Here is a 22,931-nt window from a genome sequence, read left to right as displayed (position 1 = left end):
GAAGCACACCAGGAGTAGCATTTTCAGAAGTAAATTTAACAGTATCAAGCACAAGTCGAATATTCTCCCCAATATAACGATTTTTCATAAAACCGGTTTGGTCTTCATTGATAATTTTAGGGAGAACTAATTTTAGCCTGTTTGCAAGTGCTTTGGCACAGATTTTATAATCAACGTTTAGGAGAGAGATAGGATGCCAATTTTTCAAATCAGTAGGATTTTTACCTGGTTTAGGAATTAAATTGATTATCCCTCTCCTCTGATCTGCAGACATTTCCCCACAATTGAAAGAAAAGTTAAAAGATGCTATCAAGTAATGTTTAATATCAGACCAAAAAACTTTATAAAATTCAGCTGGGATGCCATCGCAACCAGGCGTCTTATTATTGGTCATTTCTTTAAGAGCAGCAAGACATTCTTTTTCTTCCAGAGAACCATCACAGAGTAACTGGTCATCTTCAGTTAATTTATTCTCTAGATTGTTGAGAAGGAACTCGTCAAATTCGGACTGTTCTATGAAGTCGGACTTATATAAATTTGAATAGAAATTGAGCTCCTGTTTCAAGATGTCAGACTGGTCTGTGATGACATCACCATTCTCACATACAAGCTTGGAAATAGAGTTATTTTTAAAATTCCGTTTTTCTAAATTAAAAAAATACTTACTATTTTTCTCACCAAACTCGGTCCAACGTCTCACAATGGCTCCCCTCGCATTACTTTCAAAAATTGTTTCCAACTGCCTTTGCTTAAATTTGAGGGAAGTCAACACCTCATCCGAAGGAGCCTCAAAGTAAGCCTTCTCCAACTGCAAAATTTCAGATTCAAGCAAGTTAATTTCCAGCTTCTGAACATTTTTCTTCCTGGAGGCATACATGATTGTTTCCCCACTAATCTCACTTTTAATAACCTCCCACAAAATGTTAGGGTTTGCTGAGATGTTGACTTCTACCATATACTTAATGGCATTTTTAATTTGACAAACATACTCTTGTTCTGTCAATAACGAAGTATTCAATTTCCAAAAACCCTTACCCCTTTTGCTTTCAGCACTGGTGAGACATAAAGTAATCATAGAGTGGTCTGGTTTATAACCAGGAATAATGTCTGTTGAATCAGTGAAGCCCCAAAGATGCTTAGAAATTAAAAAGTAATCCAATATACAAAGAATCGGCGGGGAATGATTTGATTTCCAACTAAAATGCTGAACACCAGGATTGTTTTCTCTCCAGACATCAATTAGTTCAAAAGAATCCATGATATTTGTGATTTTGTCTTGCACTCTGAAATTCGTACCAGGCTTACCGCCCTTTTTGTCAAAAGTAACATTCCTTACAGCATTAAAGTCTCCACCTATAATGATATTCCCACATTCATACTCTGACATTTTTTTAATAATCAAATCAAAAAACTCAGGCCGGTCTTCATTATACCCGTAAACATTAACTAAAGTGAACACATCACCGTCAACCTCAATATCAATTATGATGAATCTACCAGAAAAATCAATTCAGATATTTTTTAACAGAAATTTCCAAGTCATTCTTAAACAGAATAGCAACACCTGCCTTGTTAGATTTATCGTGGCTAAAAAACTGGTATAGCCCCACTCGTTCGACCAAGTTTTCTCCAAATTAAATTCACTGTGGGTTTCTTGCAAAAAATATATTGAGAATTGTTTCTTTCTTAACCAAAGATAGACTTGTCTACGCTTTAGGTTATTGTTCATCCCTCTAACATTGAGGGAGCAAATATTCATTTTAACCATTTAGATCCTCAGAAAAAGGAACAGTCTGTAACATCTTCTCACTTCCATCCACAGAAAATGCATCATTAAAAAAACAAAAGGAAAAACACTGACATTTAGGTCTGAATATTGTTGCTAATGATATCAAAAATCCAGTTGGTAATAACACAACAGTTTCACAAGAACATTGAGACCAGACACACAGCAAATAAGGCATGAAAAAAACAACAAAAAAACACACTCAAATTGTTCTACAAATGTCTCAGCGTTCTTCTGGAGGAACACAAATATCTCTTGGCAAATCCCTATGGGCTCCGGCCCTTGCCAAAGTTCTGATACAAGTACTTCATGCTATCAGCCTCATCTCTATCAAAGATCCTCCAGCTGTCTCCATCTTTCATCCTCAGTCTAGCAGGGTAGGATAAATACACTCGCCTAGCTGGGTTTTCCTGCTGGAGAAGTCTCTTAAAGTGTAGCATTTCCCGTCGCTTCTTCAGTACCTCAGGAGTAAAGTCCTCTGACACGAAGACCTTCTGATTCTTGTAAGAATTGTTCTTTAACATCTTGGGAGCAGCTCTCAAGATCATCTGTTTATCAGAGTAGCGGAGGAAAGCTACATGAATTGGACGTAATCCCTTACCCTTAGTTGGAACAGCCGGTGATCTATGAGCCCTCTCCATTTGCATATCGGCAGCACTTGAAATCTTCATGTGATCTACCAGAAAATTCTTGATGAATGAGGTACAGGATTCATAATCATCCTCACTTCCTTCTGGAATATGAAGAAACACAAGGTTGTTTCCGAGAAGACGGTTAGAGAGATCTTCCACTTGCTTTTTTAGCTCTCGTACTTCTTCACCATTAGCTTTGCCGCCCACGGCTTCATCCATGAAATTCATTCCTTCCTTCATGTCTTCCATGTCCTTGTTTAGGATGTCAATATTTCTCTCTACCTTATCAACTCTTGTAGCCAAAACTTCTAGTAGGTCCAGCTTCTCTAACTTCTTCAAGACAGAGTCCAATTTACTGCTGCAGTCACAATGCTGATTCAGAGTGTGCACCGCTGTTGAATCTGACACTGAACCTGTTGAATGTGTTGTATTGTGTGTACTGTCACGCGATGCAAGGGCGGCGCCATGTTGCATTCCGTTGTCCTGAGAAAAATCGACGGACTTTCCGGCCTTAATTTGCTCTTCATTGTTCTGTGAAGCTCTCGTTGTCCTAGGCATTTTGTCAGTAGATCCACACGAAAGACTAGGATAGCTTATTTTCGAAGCAATATCTTAAAAAAACGTGAAAACCGTGATAAATTTCTGGTCTGGCCGGAGCCCACTTAAAAACACGCTCACTTACGCCGACGCATGCGCATGTATAAGTTGTAGGCCGCCCTCCATAATTGAAATAAAAACATGCCGGAGAGCGCCCCTTGGAAAATGGCCGCCATTGTAGTTTGATTCTTTTCTTGTACCTTCTCCATAAAGATATGAAACATACCTTACAATTATGTACTTTTCTACAGCACTTTCAATTACTTTGCTCGCACATACTTGTGCTACATGTATTTCAACTGTGTACAATATGACAATCATCTCTACTCTAGCCTTGCCCAAGTATTAAACTGACTTGGGTCACCTGGGAAATCCCACAATACAATGTGAAATCATTGCGAGTCAGTCAAATGATGCAAAGGAAAGTTGATATCATTGTACATAGTTGTGAAAAATTGGTATGTGTAGATGCAAATTGGTTCAAGTTAAGTATAAAGTTCTGTGATTTATAAAAGCCAGAAATGTGAATGGATGGGGGTGGGTGGGTGTGACTTTATTTTTGCATTCAATTGGGGACCTGAACAGTAGAGGACAATAAGGCCCTGATTCACAGAGGGTCCCCAATTGATAATTCTGTACAAAACTTATAGGTGGTCTTCTAAAAAAGTTAAAGTAAAAACAAAAGAAGAACAGTAGGGGGTCCCCAGTTGCAGGCAAATGCACTCACGCTTGTGTGTTTGTGGATGGTCATTACTTCCAAAAGTTTGAATTGATGTCACAAATTTAATCTCTGCATGACTTCTATCTTGGCCTGGTTGGGGCACTTGAACCAAAATCATTTGTTCATTGCCATATGGCTATGTAAATGTGTGACAACACTACAGGTAGGTGCAAGAGGACTGATCAAACACACTGCTGTATATTTATTCTAAATAACTGTTGGATTTAACTGACAGGTTTTCTGCCATTACAGTTATTGAGTTCATGTTGTTTATCTCCATTTTTACTAAACAGTCTCTCTGTAAAAGTATGGTCGTGTGCGTCTATTCATCACTGTCATGGAATGATACACAGACATGTGTTAAATCACTCAACATTTGCTGGCCAATATTGCAACAGGTAAGGGATTAATTAAAAATTAAAAATTCGGGCTTTTTTGCAAGTTGTTTTATTTTTCATATTTTAACCTTAATATATTTACTGAGTGATATAGTTTTGGGTTTTTTCAATATTTCTTGAACCCTATTATTTAGAATCCAACTTGGTTGGAAAATTGTCTAGAAAATTTGTTGACATCATATTGACACCATTATAAATGTAAGTTTTGTAAATCACATAATAAATATTTGATCATCTCTGAACATGGTGGACGGGTACATTATGTCCCTGAGATGACAGAGGCGAAGTGGCTTAATGAAGGTGTTATATATAATTTGATTATTAGACTGAGCCCAGTCACCTTGCTCCCCTTGATTTTCTAGAGAGTCGGTTGGTGTAGTGGTTTATTCCTCGCCTTCCACCTCTGTGTCCCGGGTTCGATTCCCGGCTCAATCGTCATGTGGGTTGGGTTTTCAGTCCCTACCTGTTTTTGTGGGTTTTACCCAGAGAATTCCTGTGGGGCTTTCCTCACACCTCTAAAAATGTAGCTGCTTCTCGTTGTTTCTTCTCTGTAGGTTTCTTCAAACTTGCAAGCTACACCCTGAGGAATTCTTGGTATCATTACAAGAAATTATTAATATTAATGATAACGATCCTACTCAACCTGATCACCTGTTAGTTTTTCATTTAGTTCACCTGTCTGCTGCTCCTCCTTTGATTTTGTTTTTCTGTTCAACAATTCTCTTTGGCTTTTCTTCAAGACAGTATGACATACCAGCTTCAAAGGTGACAGGAACGTCAAACCTGATCTCAAGACATGTATACAAGTAACATCATGAGGACATTCTTCAAATTATTGGCATTTTCAGCTCTTACAAAGACCAACATTTTGTGACTGCACCTTGTCAACTTCTGAAGAAATAATGTTCATAGTTTGGGATTTAACAAATCTTAAGTCCTTTTACATTTTTTGTTACTGGGGCAAAGTCATCTGGACTTCTAGGGTTACCGGGAAGTCAAAGGTGGGTCAACTGTAAATACCCCAAAATATCATAAAAACACAAGCCAATATTTTAAAATGGTTTAGTACATAAGCAAGAAACTTCACCTTCAAAGTCTTGATGCCAGGAATTGCATATGTGACAGGCCCATTTACATATTTCTGGTAATTAGGAGGGAGATTCCTGGCACAGAAAGGAATCAGCATGTGGTGTAATGGCTGTCGCAAGAAGGGTAGTGGTCATACAGACCCGGATATGAATCCGGCCCATTGCATGCCAGAAAAAGTACTGTTTCTTCTGAAGTGCTTATTCAATCAGATAAAATCTGTTGAATGACATTGCTCTTTTTGCCCCTTACATCAAGTAATAGCATAAATTTAGGCCTTCGTTTTGAAAGGTTTGGTTTACATAACAACTTTTGTGTCACAGCTATTAAATCATCAATTGATTTAGTGTAGATATTTTACTAATTTTGAGTCAAAAAGAGCGGGTGAGCCTTCCACATGTTACAAACACACAGAAAGCTTTTGTTTCTTTTTCTTGTTCACCTTATTCAGCCTCTTCAATAGTTGGGTTTGTACACATTTCTTTCCACTAGTCAAGTTTGGTAGTTTAATGAATCTAAGTGACTTCAAACTTAGCAGACCTTGCGAAAATCGTCCAAGGATACAATCACCACATGATTTTTTATTGATTTTTTAACATTTAATTTTTTGCATATGCGATAAATATTACGTATATATAATTTTTCTCCCATGGGTTTTGTACACATTTTTCAGCAGCCAGATTTCTACCCTCTCAGTGATCTGACTGACTTTATGTTGGTGCACACTTTTAGTCCATGGAGTTGGGAGGGTCCCAGAAAACAACTGTCATTATTACATCATCAGGGGTCACCTGACATGAGATTAAATTTGCATTTTTGTCTCCATAGCATTTGTACACGTTTTTCTACTACTCTTTATCGTTCTTAGTGACTGTGGGGTTCTCAACTTTGGCCGAGGATCACTATGAGAACAAAAGAAATTTGGGTTTTTGTTTTTCGTTCACTTAAAAATATATACCCAAGAAGCAAATTACCAATTACTGTTTTGTTAACAACTTTCAATTCAAATGCAAATCACGTGACAAGAACTTAAAGGTATTGTACATGTTTTAAACAGCCAGATTTTGACATGCTTCTCTACCTGACTGACTTTCATACTAATGCCATTGCATAATCCACTTGGTAGAGAGGGGTCTAGAACAAAATTGTCATAATGACGTTATCGGGGATCAAATTAAAGTTGCAGTTCTTGTCTCTAGGCTTTGTACATGTTTTTCTATTAGGCTTTGCTATCCATCTTACAAATGGAGGGGCTCTCAACTTCGGCCAGGGATTACTATGAGAACAAAAGAGAAATCAGACTAAACATTCCTTTTTTATCTTACAAATATACAAATATATTATATAATAGTACCATTTTGTAAAAATCTTTTGAGTCAAACGCAGATCATGTGACAAGAATTTAAAGGTGCAGTTTTTCTCCCTAGGTTTTATGCGTTTTTACGTTTTTTCTAATGTTAAAGATTCGGTCACTCATCCATCTGACTGACTTCATATTAAGTGCATATTTAGTCCATCGATGCGAGAGGGTGTCCGGACAAAATTGTCACTGCGACTGTGTCATCATAGGTCACATGACATTGCATTAATAATCCAAACTTTGGGGCATTACATCTTCCTAAGTACAGCTCTGATTTAGTGGGACCTGGTAAGTGCTTACACAGGCAGGTGTCATACATTTACACAAACCATTGCCAAAACGGCTGGTGTTTGTACACAATCATGGTTCTTGTTATTTTTTCTTTTTGTGCCCCCAAGTCCATATACATATGTACTTTGTATACATTTTATTCAACCCTCAACATTTAAGTGAAAGTAAATGCAAATTGCAGTACAACTTGACATAAGTAAAACCCTATTGGGACCTGTGTCTTCAGAGAGTGACCTCATGATGATGTTATCAGAGTCAACTTACAAAAATTTAAAGTTTGATAATTTTAATCGTTATAAAACCTTTAGTTCCTACAAATTGCTTTTTGCAGCAAAAGTGATCCTTGATTCCAGTTGAAACCACAAGTGCCTCATCATTCAAACTGCTATGAATTGATTTCAATAATGTTAGTTTTCATTCAGTAGTATTCTCCAAAACCTGGACTGGTGACATCATGAAATGTGTGAAAAAGTTCGAAAATGTATTTTGAGTTGATGTCTGATACAAAGTATGAGTAATTGCTTTAGAATTGGTTGATAAATGATGTGCTTTCCAACATATTAAAAACTCTAGGCTGATGTCACCAAACCAAAAGTTGCAATGACAAGAACTTTTATTTTTTCAAACAGTGCTTGAAAATTAATCCTGACCAGTATAACTTTTCTTATTGTTCAAACCAGTACATGACGATGGTAATGGGAAAACCTAACTACCAGCTATCACTAATGGCTGCAAAGCTATATCTGTATACCCACAGGCTTTGTTAAATGCTTTGGCACTGCACTAGACAGGGACCTTGCGGCAGTGAAAGTAAGCTTGCATTTACATATATATTCAGTCAAGATTTTGTCATTGTTAAACATTAAGGAAAATCAGGTGTAATGCACTTTGGTAAATCTAAGTCAGGTGTTGGTCTAGTGATTAACGCACAGGCTCTCAGACCTCCATGTACATGTATGCTCAGTTGCTGCCCAATGCGGGTCAAATGTATAGCCACTCCAGAGAGGGGAAGATTCTGTTTTAATATTTGAAATTCCTGATATTTGCTCTGTAGTATGTTTGCAAGTTTAATATTTTGCAGTATTCAAATATACACATACACATACCTATACACATACCTATTTAATATGAATAAGTATATTTTTCCTCAAAACAAAATGCAGAAAAGCCCTGTGCTCTGTTAAAATGGATAAAAAAATCTCTAGTTTTGGCTCATTTTTGTGTCTTTGCAACTTTCTTCCATAGAATGTGTACGAGTGTTTCTTTGATCGATCAATCAACTTTGGTAGTTTATGACAAAGCAACCCAATGGTGGAAGAAAATAAGAAATCTGGATGTAGTTTGTTTAGTTGGGTCCCATTATAGACATCTACATGTATGTCACATAAATGTGGATTCAGCAATTTTAGTTGATTTAAAAAACTCACTTTTGAGACCACCATGGCTAGCTTTCGTGAAAGGAGGGTGTCTTCATCGCTTCATTCACATCTCATGAATACGGCTTTTCCTGGATTTTTTTGACATAGCACCGAGGAAACGGTTCTCTGGCTGGTGCATGTACATACTGAGCGGGCACGGTCATGTCAATGCACATAATGACATGCAGTATAGTAACACGTGTGTAGTTAGAGTTATACATACATTGTCCCAAGTACAAGACGTTGAACCCATCATGCCCCCGGAGCACCAATGGGATCCTGATCAGGTTGACAATGGGGCCACTGCTGTTGAACGAGGTGGTGAAAGAGACCAAGATCATTTGATAAATATGGCCTGGTAAGTTCAGAGTGAAGGACAGACGTTTTCAATGTTTTTATGTTGTTATTTTATTCTGAAAAAGTGTCAGGCTAGGCTGGCAGCTCAGGCGTGCAGGCCTTTGTACAAAAACATATCCACAAAACCAGGTCCTGCGAGGTCATGATGTTTGCTGCATGGCGCCATCAATGGTACAAACGTGGACAGTTTTCGAAAAACCCGCAGAATTGGTCCGTGTTTCTATCACATTATAACTATTTATTCAGAACTCACAGTGCCACTTCACATATACAACCTATTAGATACCACGTGAGTTTTTTAAAACTGTATTCCCCATTTTCTCACCACCACTGCAGTTGCTCTTTAAATCTGATCAACTTGAAATATAGGGCCTGATCCATGACTTGCTGTTGATTTACACTAGAACCTGCCTAATGGATTGAGCAGCTTTGGAATCACTGAATACGTTTAGGTGTATTCTTCAAAGACCTGTCTACAGAAGCACAGGTTGATGGGGATCAGACTTGGCATGTATTGGACTGTGTTAAAATTGAAAATTGAAGTGACCTCGGAGTGATGTCATTGCATGTTACGTGATGTCACAGTAAGGGGCAATTCTACAGCTGCTGTATAACAGATCTGATTTATTTATTATTGATTAGCCTGGGTTAAATCAGTTCAAATATTGCTGTTTTCCAGTGATGCCCAGCACTTTACAAAGTAAAACAGTGTAATTTATAATGAAGCAGAATTATAACAGTCACAATTTCAGACCGGGTATAAAAAAAACAAAACACATTAACAGTTAAAATTACATTTATAGACAACACACATAAAAAAACATATTTATGAACAGGAAGAGCTGCCCCATATCTCAGACAATACAATATTGCCCATATCCTGACATAAGAAGGCATGAACAATTCTAATTAAAATTGGTAAATCTGATACTCCTCCCTAAAGATTTTTTACCTGTATTATGTTGGTTTCTGAGAGATGCTGGCAGGCTATTCCAAAGCAGAGCACCTCTATAGCAAAACACGTTTTGACCTTTTTTGAGATTAACATTTATCAACTAAACATTCCTATGAGACTCTTGTGGCTCTTGTGTTGTGAGATTGTGCTATGTACTGAAAAGGGGTAAGGTATGATGGAGTTTAGTTGTTAATACATTTCTAAACCAAATGGCTAAGTGGTACTCTCTATTTTTCTCCAGTCTGATCCATTCCAAGCTGTCCAACATGCTATCAATATGCGTTTGGGTAGGAGCAAAAAGTATTGCTCTAGCAGCTCTGTTTTACAATTTCTGAAGTTGATTTTCCAGACCACAACCAAAGTTACCCCAGACCACATCACAGTGCGGCTGATTAAGCATTTTATATAACAACTGAAGACTCTGATCATTTAAATAGTAGCCCAATCTATACAGTAGAGGTACTTTAGCGGAAACTTTGCTGGCCAATTTATCCACATGGACTTTCCTTCTAGACTTGAATCAAGGCAAACGCCCAAATATTTAAAACACTTAACAGTCTCAAGTACTTCACTGCCAACAATTATTCTGGGTACCTCAAAGTTAGCAGTTTCTGTCTTGTTCCAATGAACATTTAGTTAGTCTGATTTTGCTTAGGTTCAAAGTTAATTTGTTCTCTTTCAACCATTGAGTGACATTTGACATGTCAGCATTGAGGGCATTTCCAATTTCAGTAGAACTAGTTTAGGCAAAAAATAAGGCAGTATCGTCGGCATGCATTACAGTTTTACAATAGAGGGATTTCACATTAGTGCCGTCTGCGCATATCTGCATTGAAACCAAGGCTCTCTGTGTTGAACTTCTTCACACGCGCCCGTGGAGTCCACGCAGTACATGCAGTATCCAGTCCGTAAGTGTTACGCCACTTCAGTTTAAACCACACCCACTGCACAAAATACACAACCATCGCAGGTACGTTAGTTCACGGTAAATTGCCGTTATTTTTTTCTTTCGATTTTACGTGTCGAGTCATCCTGAAAGACTCTTTCACAAAACTTTGCATCCTGAAAAGTCTAAATTTAACATACCTTTATGTATTTTGTGTCTTGACTCCTTACTTTGAATCATCTGATAAAGAATTGAAACTGACACATACAGCCTTGTCTTCAAACGCGGAAGTGCGAAGATCGATGCTAAAAGCATCTTATTGGGATCCCTCTGTGTTGTACAACCTCAGGAAATCAATGACACAGGTAACAAATAAAAGCGGGCTGAGTAGGGACCCTTGCAGAACTCCACAAGTTAATAGTTGAGGGTTAACATGATTCTGTTCATGCATGTTGTATCAATATCCAAAGGAATATACATTGATTGACCTTTGACCTGAATGAAGAAGTGTTAAGTATTCTAGATTGTTTTATGAAGAATGGTATAACAAGGCTTGTTATTTAACTTGTATTCTAGGCCTGTTATTGAAAGGCCCATCTTGAAACATGGTGGCAGCAGTAACAAGAGTCTTCTTGGACTCTGATTATCACTAGATCGGTGATTATCGCCTTCAGTAAAGCTTGAAAATTACTGACATCCGTCGAGACTAGACGGGCAAAAACAGAGGATACCAGTGTGGCCATGAACATGTACTGTGGTCTGTACAGTGAATGTACAGTGAATGAATGGGCCGCTCGTCTACGTCTGAACGTACGTCTGCTACCACACACAAGACAGCGTGCAGAGACAGCACCTTTTATCGTCGTTATCATCATTGTCGTCGTCGTCCTATCTAACCAGACTCGCTTCACCAGATGATACTGATAGCTTTCATATAGGAGCGATCCTGAGAGAATCCAGAGCCGGTCCTTGATGATTTCTGGGCAGCAGAAATCCCGTTGGCGAAGTGGAAACCAGAGCTGGAGCAAGAACTGCAGAACAGGTATTCATGAGGTACACCTCAGTAACTTCCTGGGACAGACGACACTGAGCCAGTACATACAATACTAAAAATCATCTGGAGAGTTGACTTAACTGAGCCTACATGTACCTGTCCATGGCTGGACAGTCTTCTCAAGACTTGAGAGAATGTAAGTGGAATCGCACATAAGACCATGTAACCTGGAAAAACTGCCAGTTCGTGACTACTGCACTTGTTACCTCTAGTCCCAGCAGTTATCAGTAATCTCTGGATGGATTTTGGTTCTGAATGTCATGAAGTGTGTCATCATTGTGTTTATCAGAACAAAGCTACCATCAGTTCTTCAAGTGACAACCAAGTGAACTCTAGTAGGAGGCAGTACTGATAATCTGAAAGACACTGAAAGACATTGATTATGTGTATTTGCTAGAAGAAAATAACCTTTGTTCTTGCATTGCCTGTACACATACCGGTGGTTTCACATGAAAATTTAGCATTGATATCCAGAATTGTGTTTGGTGCTAACAAGTATCAGTTAAACGTGAAACACAAAGTGCCAACTTGTTATTGTACACATAGACCTGGGTAAATTGTTGGAAATAATTTGTTTATCCCTAACATTTGCCCATGCATGTGTAAATGTGACATGTAAGACTAATTTACATGTATGCCTAGAATTTCTTCGAGGGTTTGACTCACATGTTGGCCTTGCGCCATCAGTATGATGGAAGTACAGTGTATGTACAGCAAGAATTTGACCAGTTGCGGTCTATGTTAGAACTATTGCGTATGGTGCCCACGACGGGACATATACATTGCTGCAGAGCTGTTTCGAGTTTAGAGTTGATAGAAGAAGACAGTGTTTGATGGCTAATAAAATGTCCTTGGTTGAAGCTTGCTCAACATTCATGATGCACAGCTTGGCAGATGTACCAGTGTGTTGCGAGATTAAGCTACTCAACTGAGAATGAATTCAACTGGATAACTCTTTGCCTAAATAGGCTGTAGAGGAATAAGTTACGTAATAGTAACCTTCATGCTCCAAAGAGCGCTAGTACCTGTTGTGTGATGACGAAAAGAAAAATAACTTCTTTATGGCGTCTCCCCTCACTCCCACTTCTCCAGCAGCGCCCAGTTGCAGGAGCACTGCGGCCGAGAGGGTCAAAACATGAACTTAGTTGGATTGCCTGAGAGCAAAATCAGTACCTATTAGGACTTGCAATCATCCATGGGGCCATCTATCACACCTAACCATTTGGAGGAAATTTTTCATGAGTCAAGAGCTGCAATGACATCTGCACAGCAGTGCTGTACGTTGTGACTGAAATATTCGCATATTCGCCAGTGGCAACCATGACTTGTGGCCGTTAGTCGCCCACCTTGTCGGTCATATTTCACGTACGATTGCTTCCCAGTTTTCTTCTACGTGCACCGAGTGATTATGAACACAAAGCTTTTTCCGTCTTACTATATACACAGCATGAACCCATGTTAACTGCAACGTAACTTACATGTAGTTACAAGCAAGTACAGGTACTAGATACTTGAGCCGACTGGTTTGTGGTCACACACGTGCTGTATAGAGTGTATATGGGGAGCTGAGACATTTGACGTATTCATAATGTACTAGTAGTAGCAGTCATACACGCCACAATTCCAGTGCCAGTCCAGTCGCAGGTATGAAATGCTCGAATGAAAGAGAACAAACATGCCTTTTCTTTTCTTTCAGCTTTTTTTTTCATGTAAGTGGTTGCTATTTTTATTTATTCCACAAGAAAAAAAATCCAAAGCCTGTCTGTCCTGTGGATAATTGACAGAATGTTTCTGTGCGTTTTTGTCAGATATTGTACTTGTACACCTAACTTTTGTGTTTTGCAAATGTTTGTGCAGCATGTACAAAAAATCGACCTGCCGCCTAACTTCTTTTTTTTCTAGGAGCCAGTGGCTCCTCGTTTTAATTTTCTCGTACAGCACTGATGCACAATTAGAGTAAGGCTCATAGACCTGATTAGGGTCCATGGACTGAGGATTCCCCCCACCCTTTCCACGTGCTCTCATCCCATGACAAAGTGATGAACAAGGAAAGTAGCACCTGGGTAGACTCAATTACCAGTACCAATCAAGCTTTATCAGTAAACAGAGGGCCAAAATTAATGATCTACCTACAAAGCTAGTCTGGGCTTCCTCATTTTGAACCCAAATAAATAAACTCTTACTGCTGGTGCTTGAATGATTCCTCATATGTGCTTATGAGGAACAACCATTGGTCCTTGCTGACCTCGTGGCAATAGCCTTCAAGTGCCTTGTTGAAGGACTATACTCCATATTTGACCAGTTCACTAGTACACACACATGGACTGGCAGTTAGGTCACTGTGTATGTCTGTGTCTCCGAGGGACAGTGAGTGACCAGAAGACCCAGTCCATACATGTATGTGTTTTATAACCACATCGCACCCGGGGCATTTATTGATGATGCTGGGATGGGATAATTTTCATTTTTTCTGTTTTCAAAATTCTTAAAAAAAATTCATATCATCATTTACTGGACACTTACACCCACATGAAGGACTGTCTGGTTTTCTACTCTAATCTGACAGACAACGTCTATTGATGCTGGAGTATTTCAGCCAGGCCTGCCTCCTTGTAAAAAGAGCCCAGCTTGTGCGTTGTTACGTGATTTTCTTTTGTTCATGAAACTGGCACAGTGTGCTGCTGACCTCTTTTCTGTGTGCAGCAGTACTGTGTGGCTCATCACTACGGTGGTGGAGTGCTTTTGTCCCCAGTGGTAATCTTCTCACGCTGAATGTTGTTCCAAAACAAAGCTGAATTATCTCCACTATTGAGAGTGAAAAAATGTTGGTAATTCCCAGCAGCCTGGTCTTTCGTTATGAGTACAGTCTTTTGTTACAAGGCCCAGTTCACTGGCTTTGCGTATGAAGAATATGTGCCCCAAACCGGACTCCCCGGCAGCAAGTGGTTAACACACCTCAAGCTAGAAAAATATTCCTTCAGGTTTTAACTAATTGAATTCAATGTCAGTACCATATGCTTATTTGAATTTTGTTGTAATCCATAATTAATGGTAGGATTTACTTGCTTACAATTCACCGCTTGTCTGATCAACTCCTTCGTAAAATTGTCAAGTTCATGAATGGTTGTATCAACTGTCTAACAGTATGACTTCAGAATAGTCACAGAGTAATTACATCTTTATTTTTTTGTGAATCTTTCCCTGAACTAATTGGTCAGTTTCCTCTTCTGTCAGTAGAGCAAAGTTTTTTTGAATAGGAGCATCATAATTCAAAGTAGACGGTGCCATTTTTTGTTTTCAAATGAGCCATAGCAACCTCCTAAAGGCGCAATAACCAGTCAAAACTTTTTAAGACTAGTAGCTGATCGAGCACTTGTCTCTGGAATTGATGTGCGTGCAATGTCTACGCGTTTCAAGGCACACTGATGCCGTATTCGTATACTAGCTCATATTAGTGAACAACATATGACCGTATTGCAGCCAACCAGGATTGCTTGCTTGCGGTAGTCCGTCAAAATGATGATAACAGCCTCAGAAAATTCATCAATTGGACAAAGGAAGATATGCCACAATTAAGAAAAGCTAATGTGTTTTTAACATGCGACTTCAAAGGCCAAGTTGAGAGGTGCAACATCTACCACAGGAGGGGCAGGATAAACCATCACCTGGTGGGGGACGCCGCTGCTGTTTTTACATGCGACTAATTCAAAAGAACCAACATGAAGTAGGGCATGACAGAGATAAACATTATCAAAATGTATTTTTTGCATTGGGGAGATGTTAATTATATATAACGGGTTTGCCCTTACCCAACGTATATTAATAAGAACTGTATGCTCAGTATTTGTCCGAGAGCTTGTGAAAAAAAAAACTCACAAGCTTACTCGGGTGGGACTTGAACCCACGACCTCCTGCTTACTAGTGGAGATGTCTCAACCACTCAACCACCGAGCTTGCCGGGGTCGGCTAGCCGGTCCGAGTCAAATGAAGCAGTGGGTACCGCGAACTATTATCAAGATGTATTTTTGTAAAAAAAATTTGTTTAGTTGTTTAGGCACTAAAGTGGTGGCCAGAAAAAATGTGCACAAATTAAATGGCCTTTTGGGGAGAAGAAGAAGAGGAGGAAGAAGAAAAAGAAAAAAAAAATCAGAACAAAAAGAATGCCTGTTTTGGAAATTTGCGAAAAAGCCCCCAAAAAAATCAGAATAAAAAGAATGCCTTTTTCGCAAATTTGTGAAAATGCCAATTAAAGCAATTTAAATCTAAGTTACTATATTTTTATAATGTGAAATGATTACTTATAGGTTGTTATTAAAGGTTCCAGACTTTCGGTGCGTGCTGTCAAGTTGACTGTTGGTGTTCTGTTGCGGAGGGACAACTCAGGCACAGCTGGCTGAAGCACTGGCTGTTGCATCCGATTAGTCTGATGCAGGTCATCTGGGTGAGCCTCAGAACTGGTCTGGTCCTAGGCCATCTAGGAAGAGCCTCAAAACCGGATGGTTTGGCCCATCAACTTGAAGGAGGGAGAGAACAGCGGAGACTCGCTGTCTCTACGTGCAATGCATGTGGCAAGTCATCAACTTGAAGGAGAAGAGTACAGCAGTGACTTGCTGTCTCTGCAGGCAGTGTATAGCAGGAGGGCCCATTGGACATTGGCTGGAGTGACGACGGTTGGCGACACCCATCAGTTGAAAAAAGAACAGAGCCCCTGGCTGAACGGGTGGCTGTGGTGTGATGAGTGCACCCAAGCACAGTACAACCCACTTCTTATTTTAAATACATGTGCACCCAGAAAGTAATAAAAGTGCCATTACATAACCAGTCAGCCCACTGGGGAACTTTTTAACAAAAGAATGCCGGGTACAAAACACAATACACAGGGTACGAAGGAAGTTACATCATAGGGTCTGCTGCAGAACAGTTTAGACTTAAAATAAATGTACCACAAATGTCTAAAGAAAGAGTTAAATAAAAAAACAGCAGGTGAATTATAAAGGAAGAAATGTCCCATCTGTAACACTGTTTATGTCTTTGAAGCCAATGCATCTCCCGACATATGTATGCATGCGGTCCCAAATGTCTTAACAGCCTAACCATACAAAGCATGCCACAAATAGTATTTGGCTGCAAGAGGAATGCCCCAGCGGAATGCCACTCTGGTTCAAAATGGTTCGAAGATGGTCCTTGAACCACTTCTTTTGGCCACCCATTTGACACTGACCCTCTGAGAAGACGCCTGAGAGAAGTTTATATTTTCTACGATCCATACTGCTATCCCCAGCCAAAAAGTAAAGTTTAAGAGAAAAGCAGCCCACCCTATGTACTTGGGGATGGTAAAGGTGATGAAATACACATAGCGACAATAATAAGAATACAAGTGGCATGTGGCCTATATTGTCATCGGCTATAGACAGAATTTAAGAGGTTAGTATGCAAGTCTACTAAAGCACACCTGACACACAGTACATACATTGGATCACCTGATCCATCCAAATAGCCACCTAGTCATTTTTTTATTCTGTGGCTACCTGGCCACATGTTCACCGGGGAACATCCAACACTCACTGTGCCACCTGGAACACCAGTAGTGCTGCCTCTTCTGCTACTCGCCGTAGTGGTTACCTTATCTTGTGACACATGTACTATTAACAGGGCAAACCTTGCCCACTGCTTGAATTGATCGGGTTGAGCGTGTGACTACTGCAACACTACCTTTGATCTCTGACGGCCACTCCGTATAGCTACTGATCGGGTTGAGCGATCAGTGCAGATGCCAAGCATTGCTACCTACCACATCCCCGAGCAACCCTGCCTACCGATGGCCCAGCAGGAAATGGAATGACGCCCCGCCGCCTGCTGGGTTCCTTACCAGCTTCTGCTTGCTGTGCTTCTTCCGCTCAGAAATCGGGCCAGTCTACCCCCTCCAAGTGGGCAACACTGACGTTTCCTATTTAGGCCTACGCCTCTGCCTTGATCTGGTCACTTTTTGCAGCATCCAGACATGCAGGAGTTTCATGTACGCTTTACGTGGCCGCCTTACGTCATGTGCTCATATGGCCCCTATATAGTGAATGCAAGTCTGGGTCACGCATACTTAACCCTGACCGTGGCTCGAACAATAGCTCATAACTCTACCACTACACTACACATCAGACTGCCGGCTAGCCCCGTCACTCCCGTGCCGGGGGCCAGCTAGGCCGGAAACAAAGAAATCTGCTATATGGGCATCACGCCACTGTTCTCTGGAGCTATGAATACGATCAGCCTACTGAGTGTGTTTTATTCTCACCACCAGTTTTTGTTCATATATGCCTGCAGTAAATGAAAAAAAGGTGCATACTTGGCAATTTTTTTGTCAGTTTCACCATTTTATCTGCTCACGCTCTTTGTTGTAGCAAGTAGAAGGGATTTGTACAATAAAACTTAGATGCTGAATAAAATAGGATATATTGATACTTACATGTATATCATGGAGCAATCTTCCATCTTCGGACACTTCTTACCTGCGGTTTTCTCTTTTTGCAATGCATGTGGAATGACCTAAATTCCTGATGCATGCAATGATACCGCTGTAGTCCTCTAATTCAAGGATACAAACAGCCACTTTGAACATAGTACAATATAACAAGGTTCGTTCTTTATTTCTTAGCGAATACTTTAGCCTCTTTTTGCTTGTAGGCTGGCGTTACTTTCTACCCTCCAAGTCCGGATGTGACTATGATGACAGACAAGTTGCTACTCAGATGGAAAGCCTCTCTTCCTCCACTCCCCGCACCTCCGGGGTTGAGGACACCGCCTCTTGAGGCAAACATATTAACGTGTTAGAACTCCAGCAGTGTTCAACGCTCTTTGCCACTTCTGACAGGACTTTCGTTCCGCTCGAGTCCAGAGCGACACCTCAACGACAGTGGCATACGTCAGTCACCAGGGTGGCACGTGCTGTCCTCAACCCTACGCCCTTGCGTGGCAGCTCTTCATGTAGACGATCGATCAGGGGGCCCTGTCCGACCAACAGAGTGAACTCTTCAACCGAATGTTGTCAGACCAGATTTTTGCAGAAATTGAACATCCTCTATTCGACCTCTTCACTCCCGCCAACAGTGCCCATCTTCCAACGTTCTGCTCCAGGTTTCCCCACCCGCAGGTGTGGGCGACAAACGCTCTCCAGATTGACTGGTCGGGCCCTCTGGCATACGCCTTCCCTTCAATCTCCCTCATCCCATGGATCCTGTCTAAGATAGAACGTAGCTGTCAGTTCTTCTTCACTCTCCAATTGCGGTTTCAAAGACTGACAAGACTCTTGCTACGACGGCCGCTGGTCCTTCCGGTCAGAGAGGACATCCTCCATCAGCCCAAGTCTGGGATGCTCCACCCACCACAGAAGAGTCTTTACTTGACATGCTGCATGTTGTCCAACAATTTTTCAGGCGGTCAGGCCCTACTGCAGACGCTGCGTCTATTTTGGCCTGAGGTCGACGACTGTCCACTCTATTTTGGCCTGAGGTCGACGACTGTCCACTCTCAGGATGTACAAAAGCTGACTATAACATTTTACTAAATGGTGCAATGACCACGATGTTTCTCCAAACGAAGCTCCTTTGAGTTCCATCGCAGACTTCTTCATATATATGTATCTGTTCCACTCAGGCCTCGAGGTTGCCATCATCCGCAACTACTGGTCAGCCTTGCCGGCTGTCCACTCAGGCTTCAGCGATGGTTTGACTGTCTCCAACAATGCTGCTATCCAATATCTCCTTCAAGGGACGTTTGTCGAGCGCCCTTATGTCGAACACCTTGTCTTATCCTGGGACCTCGGAAGCGTTCCTCGCATTCTTACGAGTTCCCCCTTTGATCCAATGGCTGATGCATCTAACGTGCATCTCAGCATCAAGTTAGTTCTCCTCCTCACGGTCGTTTTATCGAGAGGAGGTAGCAAGCTACGTACCCTGTCTATTACCAATGGTCACATCTGCTGGGAGCATCGTCTCATCCCAACCATCGGGTTCCTGACTAAAAACCAGACACCTACCTTCTGGCCTCCCAATAAATTCATTCCTGATATAACCTCACTTTCAGGAGATGACACTGACAAGAGATAGTGTCCAGTTCAGACTCTCAAGAGGTATCTTGCCAGGACCAAGCATTGCCGGGAATCTGATTCCCATCTTTTTGTCACCATAACAAAACCCTTTCACCCGGCGTCAAAGGACACTATTGCCCGATGGACAGTCTCAGCCATCATCTTCAAAAACTGAGACTGGCTGGCACAACATGATGAGACGACCCAGACTTATGTCAGGACCGATGATGTTTGGGCCTCCTGTACGTCCTGGTTGTTCTTCAGAGGAGCTCTTCTAGCTGAAATCTGCCAGGTCGCTTGCTGGAAATCTCCCTCCGCCTTCACTGAGTGCTACCTGAAAGATGTTCTGCTGAGCAAAACAGCCTATGGCAGAGCGATCTTGTCTAGCACTGTTCCAGGCTAGGCGGTGGATACTTTTACTTAATAGTTTCTCCTGACGAGTGCTCACTCTTGCGAGACCTGCCTTATATTCCGTTTAGTAACGACACTCCTGATGCGGACCCACGTCCAGGGTTTGGTGCCACTCTGCATATGTAGGCTGGATAGGGATATGTGAACGCAGGAGACTCCTCCCCCACCTGGAGTGGGTCGGGTTTCCTAGTGATACTTATTCCTGCTAAGCCGCTCCCTCCCATCCTTCCCCACTTCAGCTCGGGTGGCTTTCGCCACTTTGAAAAGGATGAATATGGTGGCGGGACTGCACTTTGGAACTGAATTTGGTGCACTTTTTGGTACTAATCTGATGGAAGAACATTGTAAATGAGGGAGTGGGGGCTCAGAAAAGGGGTCAGCAATGCAGCCAAGGATCTCTTTATCCAACTTTTCATGCACGACTTGTGGGAGCTTGGTAGCCGAGGGAGACACTCTGAGTCTCACAGCTCCCGTGTACCTGGGCTCAATGGGCTCAAAATTTGGAAATTGGTGTGACACCATATGGATCATTTCATATTTAAGGAATAGCCCCACTTGGGAAATGTGTCACTTTATGTAATAGCCATGAAGATACTAAAGGCCGATAGCCATTTATGGAACAAAATATTCTAGCAGGCAGACACCACAGGTTCATGCACCCGCCCTCCACCGCGAATATCTCAGTACCCTTACCCACCTCAGTAAGAGTTGGGTGCGCATTCTCACGATAGAGCTGCAAAAGGTCAACAAATTTGCCTTTCCAAATCTTATCTTTTGAATTTTATCATTTTGAATTTTTATGGATTTGCTCTGACATCAGCATTAGATGTGGCATTCATGATGAGAAGGAAAACATACAACTTGCAAGTAAAGGAATTTATTTCAACAAGTCTGAATGACACATCCACAAGTGCAAAGAAACTTCAGTTTTTGGATGAACCTTTACCCTTTATTGCAACAACATTTAACATGTAAACCTTTTGTCCAATTTTCTCAATGTTGGTATCAAAATATAGGCCAGCCCCGAGAGGTTGAAAGCTATAAAATGAGCAAAGATTATGCAGAGATTATTATGATTGCATAGAACTTATGATGTTTAATCGTTGGCTGCTCAACAAGGAATGACTTCAGATACAGCCAAGGTGAACAATGGGGTGAGTGCACTTCCTGCTGGGTGTCTTGACCAATCAGAAGGGAGTGACCATGGTAACTGGTGATCCCTAGGCCGATTGGTTGTGCAGGCTGTGGTCTAATAAAAGGAAGGTTTGTATCTTCTAAGGGGGGGGTAATTTTTTCTTCATTTCTCTGGGAGTGGCACTACAAAAAGTTGTGCAAGACTTTGGAAAACAAGTCACAAAAGGACAATTTGATATTTGCAGTGGTTTGGGAGAAGTGGCAACATTTCTACAGAGAACATCCCCAGTCTGTATAGGGTTAAAGATCTTGTCTGTTGTGATGCTTGTCAGATATGATTTGATCAGATAGAAATGTTATGATTTTACAGATCGTGGAAAAACCCATCACTCTTGGTGCTGCCAAGTATCTGTTCACTTGTCTTCTGCTTGGTCTTCAAGTCCATGGACAACATGACACTTGTCTGGCATTGCTGGTTCAAAAGACCTTCCAACACTACGAATCTTTGGTGAGGAAACCATATATATTTCATAAATACTTGAACATAATTAAGATCATGATGAAGATGATGATAAGATGATGACGAAAAAATAATAATTGTGTAGTGTTGACTTTGAGAACAGGAAAGAGTGTAGATTCTGATGGCATTCCTCTGCCTGATGGGTCATGGTTGAAGGTGTTGGGAAAAGAGTGAGGGATACAAGTATCTTTGTGCTTTTGAGGTGGACAGCATGATACATGGATAATTGAAAACTTAGCCAAGAGTACATCAGGAGAACAAAGATTTATAAGCTGCATGGTAGTCAGATGGTGCAGGTGGTAAATACCTGAGCAATGGAACTAATGAGGTTTAGTGCTTGGATTGCTGACTGGACTATGAAGGTGGAGTTAATTGAAGGTTATTGACTGGAAGACGGGGAAGCTGGTGAGAGTGCATGGTATTCTGCATCCTGGGGCTAACATCAGCAGGCTTTACTTGCTGAGGACTGGAGGATGCAATTGAAGGTGATGGACTGTGTGAGCATTGAGAGCAGACGTTTCAAGGGTATATCTCTGGGGTGCAGAATGGATTGCTAGGGATAGCTAAGAAATACAGTACTTTTTTGAAAAATAAAATACACCTGAAAAAAGAAATATGTTGTTGGAAAGGATGTTGATCCTATTACATTACAAGATGATATGGATGGATGAAAGGCCAAAGGCTTATGTGCACTGAACTTGGGGGGTTACCAAGATGATAGTGTAATAAAAATGTTAATACTGTCTGTGCTTTAAAGTTTGACATAAGAATTTTACTGAAACTGGATGGGGTAATTAAGGTGTCAGCACAGTGACTCATGAGTATGCTTTACCTGACCTTTCAACATTTACTTAAATGTGGTGCTTTCTTTCATTGTTAAGTACAGTGTTGACATCCTTTGGAATTATACACTGGTAACACCAATCAAAATTCTGACTGTATCATTGATAATATTAATATCTGCCATGATTGTAACCAAAAGCGGAACAGCACACTGGAAGCGTGCCCCATGTGCACTGTACCACAGCGAAACACATGAAGCATATGCATGGTATCCCTCTCCAGCATATCCTCCTGCTTGGGCTGTATGTACACTTTCCAGAGGTGTTGTTCTCAATGGACTTGTCATCCTGGGAAACCCTGTAGACTCTCCCCCACCTAATGTGAGTTGAGTCTACTACTGCATACCTACCAGATAACCAATCTCTCTTCCTCCTTCCCACACGGCCTCGGTGCACTTCGCGC

At 41.0% G+C, this 22,931-nt stretch overlaps 2 protein-coding genes across 4 annotated transcripts in view; one reads left to right on the top strand and one right to left on the bottom strand.

Annotated features, from left to right (window-relative positions):
- The window catches only part of xpo5 (exportin 5), a 357,136-nt gene that overhangs the window by 286,110 nt on the left and 48,095 nt on the right, over positions 1–22,931 (top strand). For all 3 annotated transcript variants that reach the window (XM_022232992.2, XM_022232990.2, XM_022232991.2), the window contains exons 26-27: positions 4,030–4,134; positions 21,537–21,674. In XM_022232992.2, coding sequence (XP_022088684.2) covers positions 4,030–4,134; positions 21,537–21,674 — 243 coding nt within the window. The remainder of the gene's footprint in view (positions 1–4,029; positions 4,135–21,536; positions 21,675–22,931) is intronic.
- On the bottom strand, positions 1,356–3,096 carry LOC147800498 (uncharacterized). Its single transcript, XM_087139189.1, has one exon. The coding sequence runs from the start codon at positions 2,974–2,976 to the stop codon at positions 2,053–2,055; it is 924 nt and encodes a 307-aa protein (XP_086995315.1). The 5' UTR covers positions 2,977–3,096; the 3' UTR covers positions 1,356–2,052.

The sequence above is a fragment of the Acanthaster planci genome, linkage group LG01, assembly GCF_054643075.1.
Source record: "Acanthaster planci isolate LZ-2023a linkage group LG01, COTS_SCS, whole genome shotgun sequence".
Classification (NCBI taxonomy): Eukaryota; Metazoa; Echinodermata; class Asteroidea; order Valvatida; family Acanthasteridae; genus Acanthaster; species Acanthaster planci.
The sequence above is the reverse complement of the archived record's forward strand: the minus strand, read 5'-3'. Positions and strand labels throughout refer to the sequence as shown.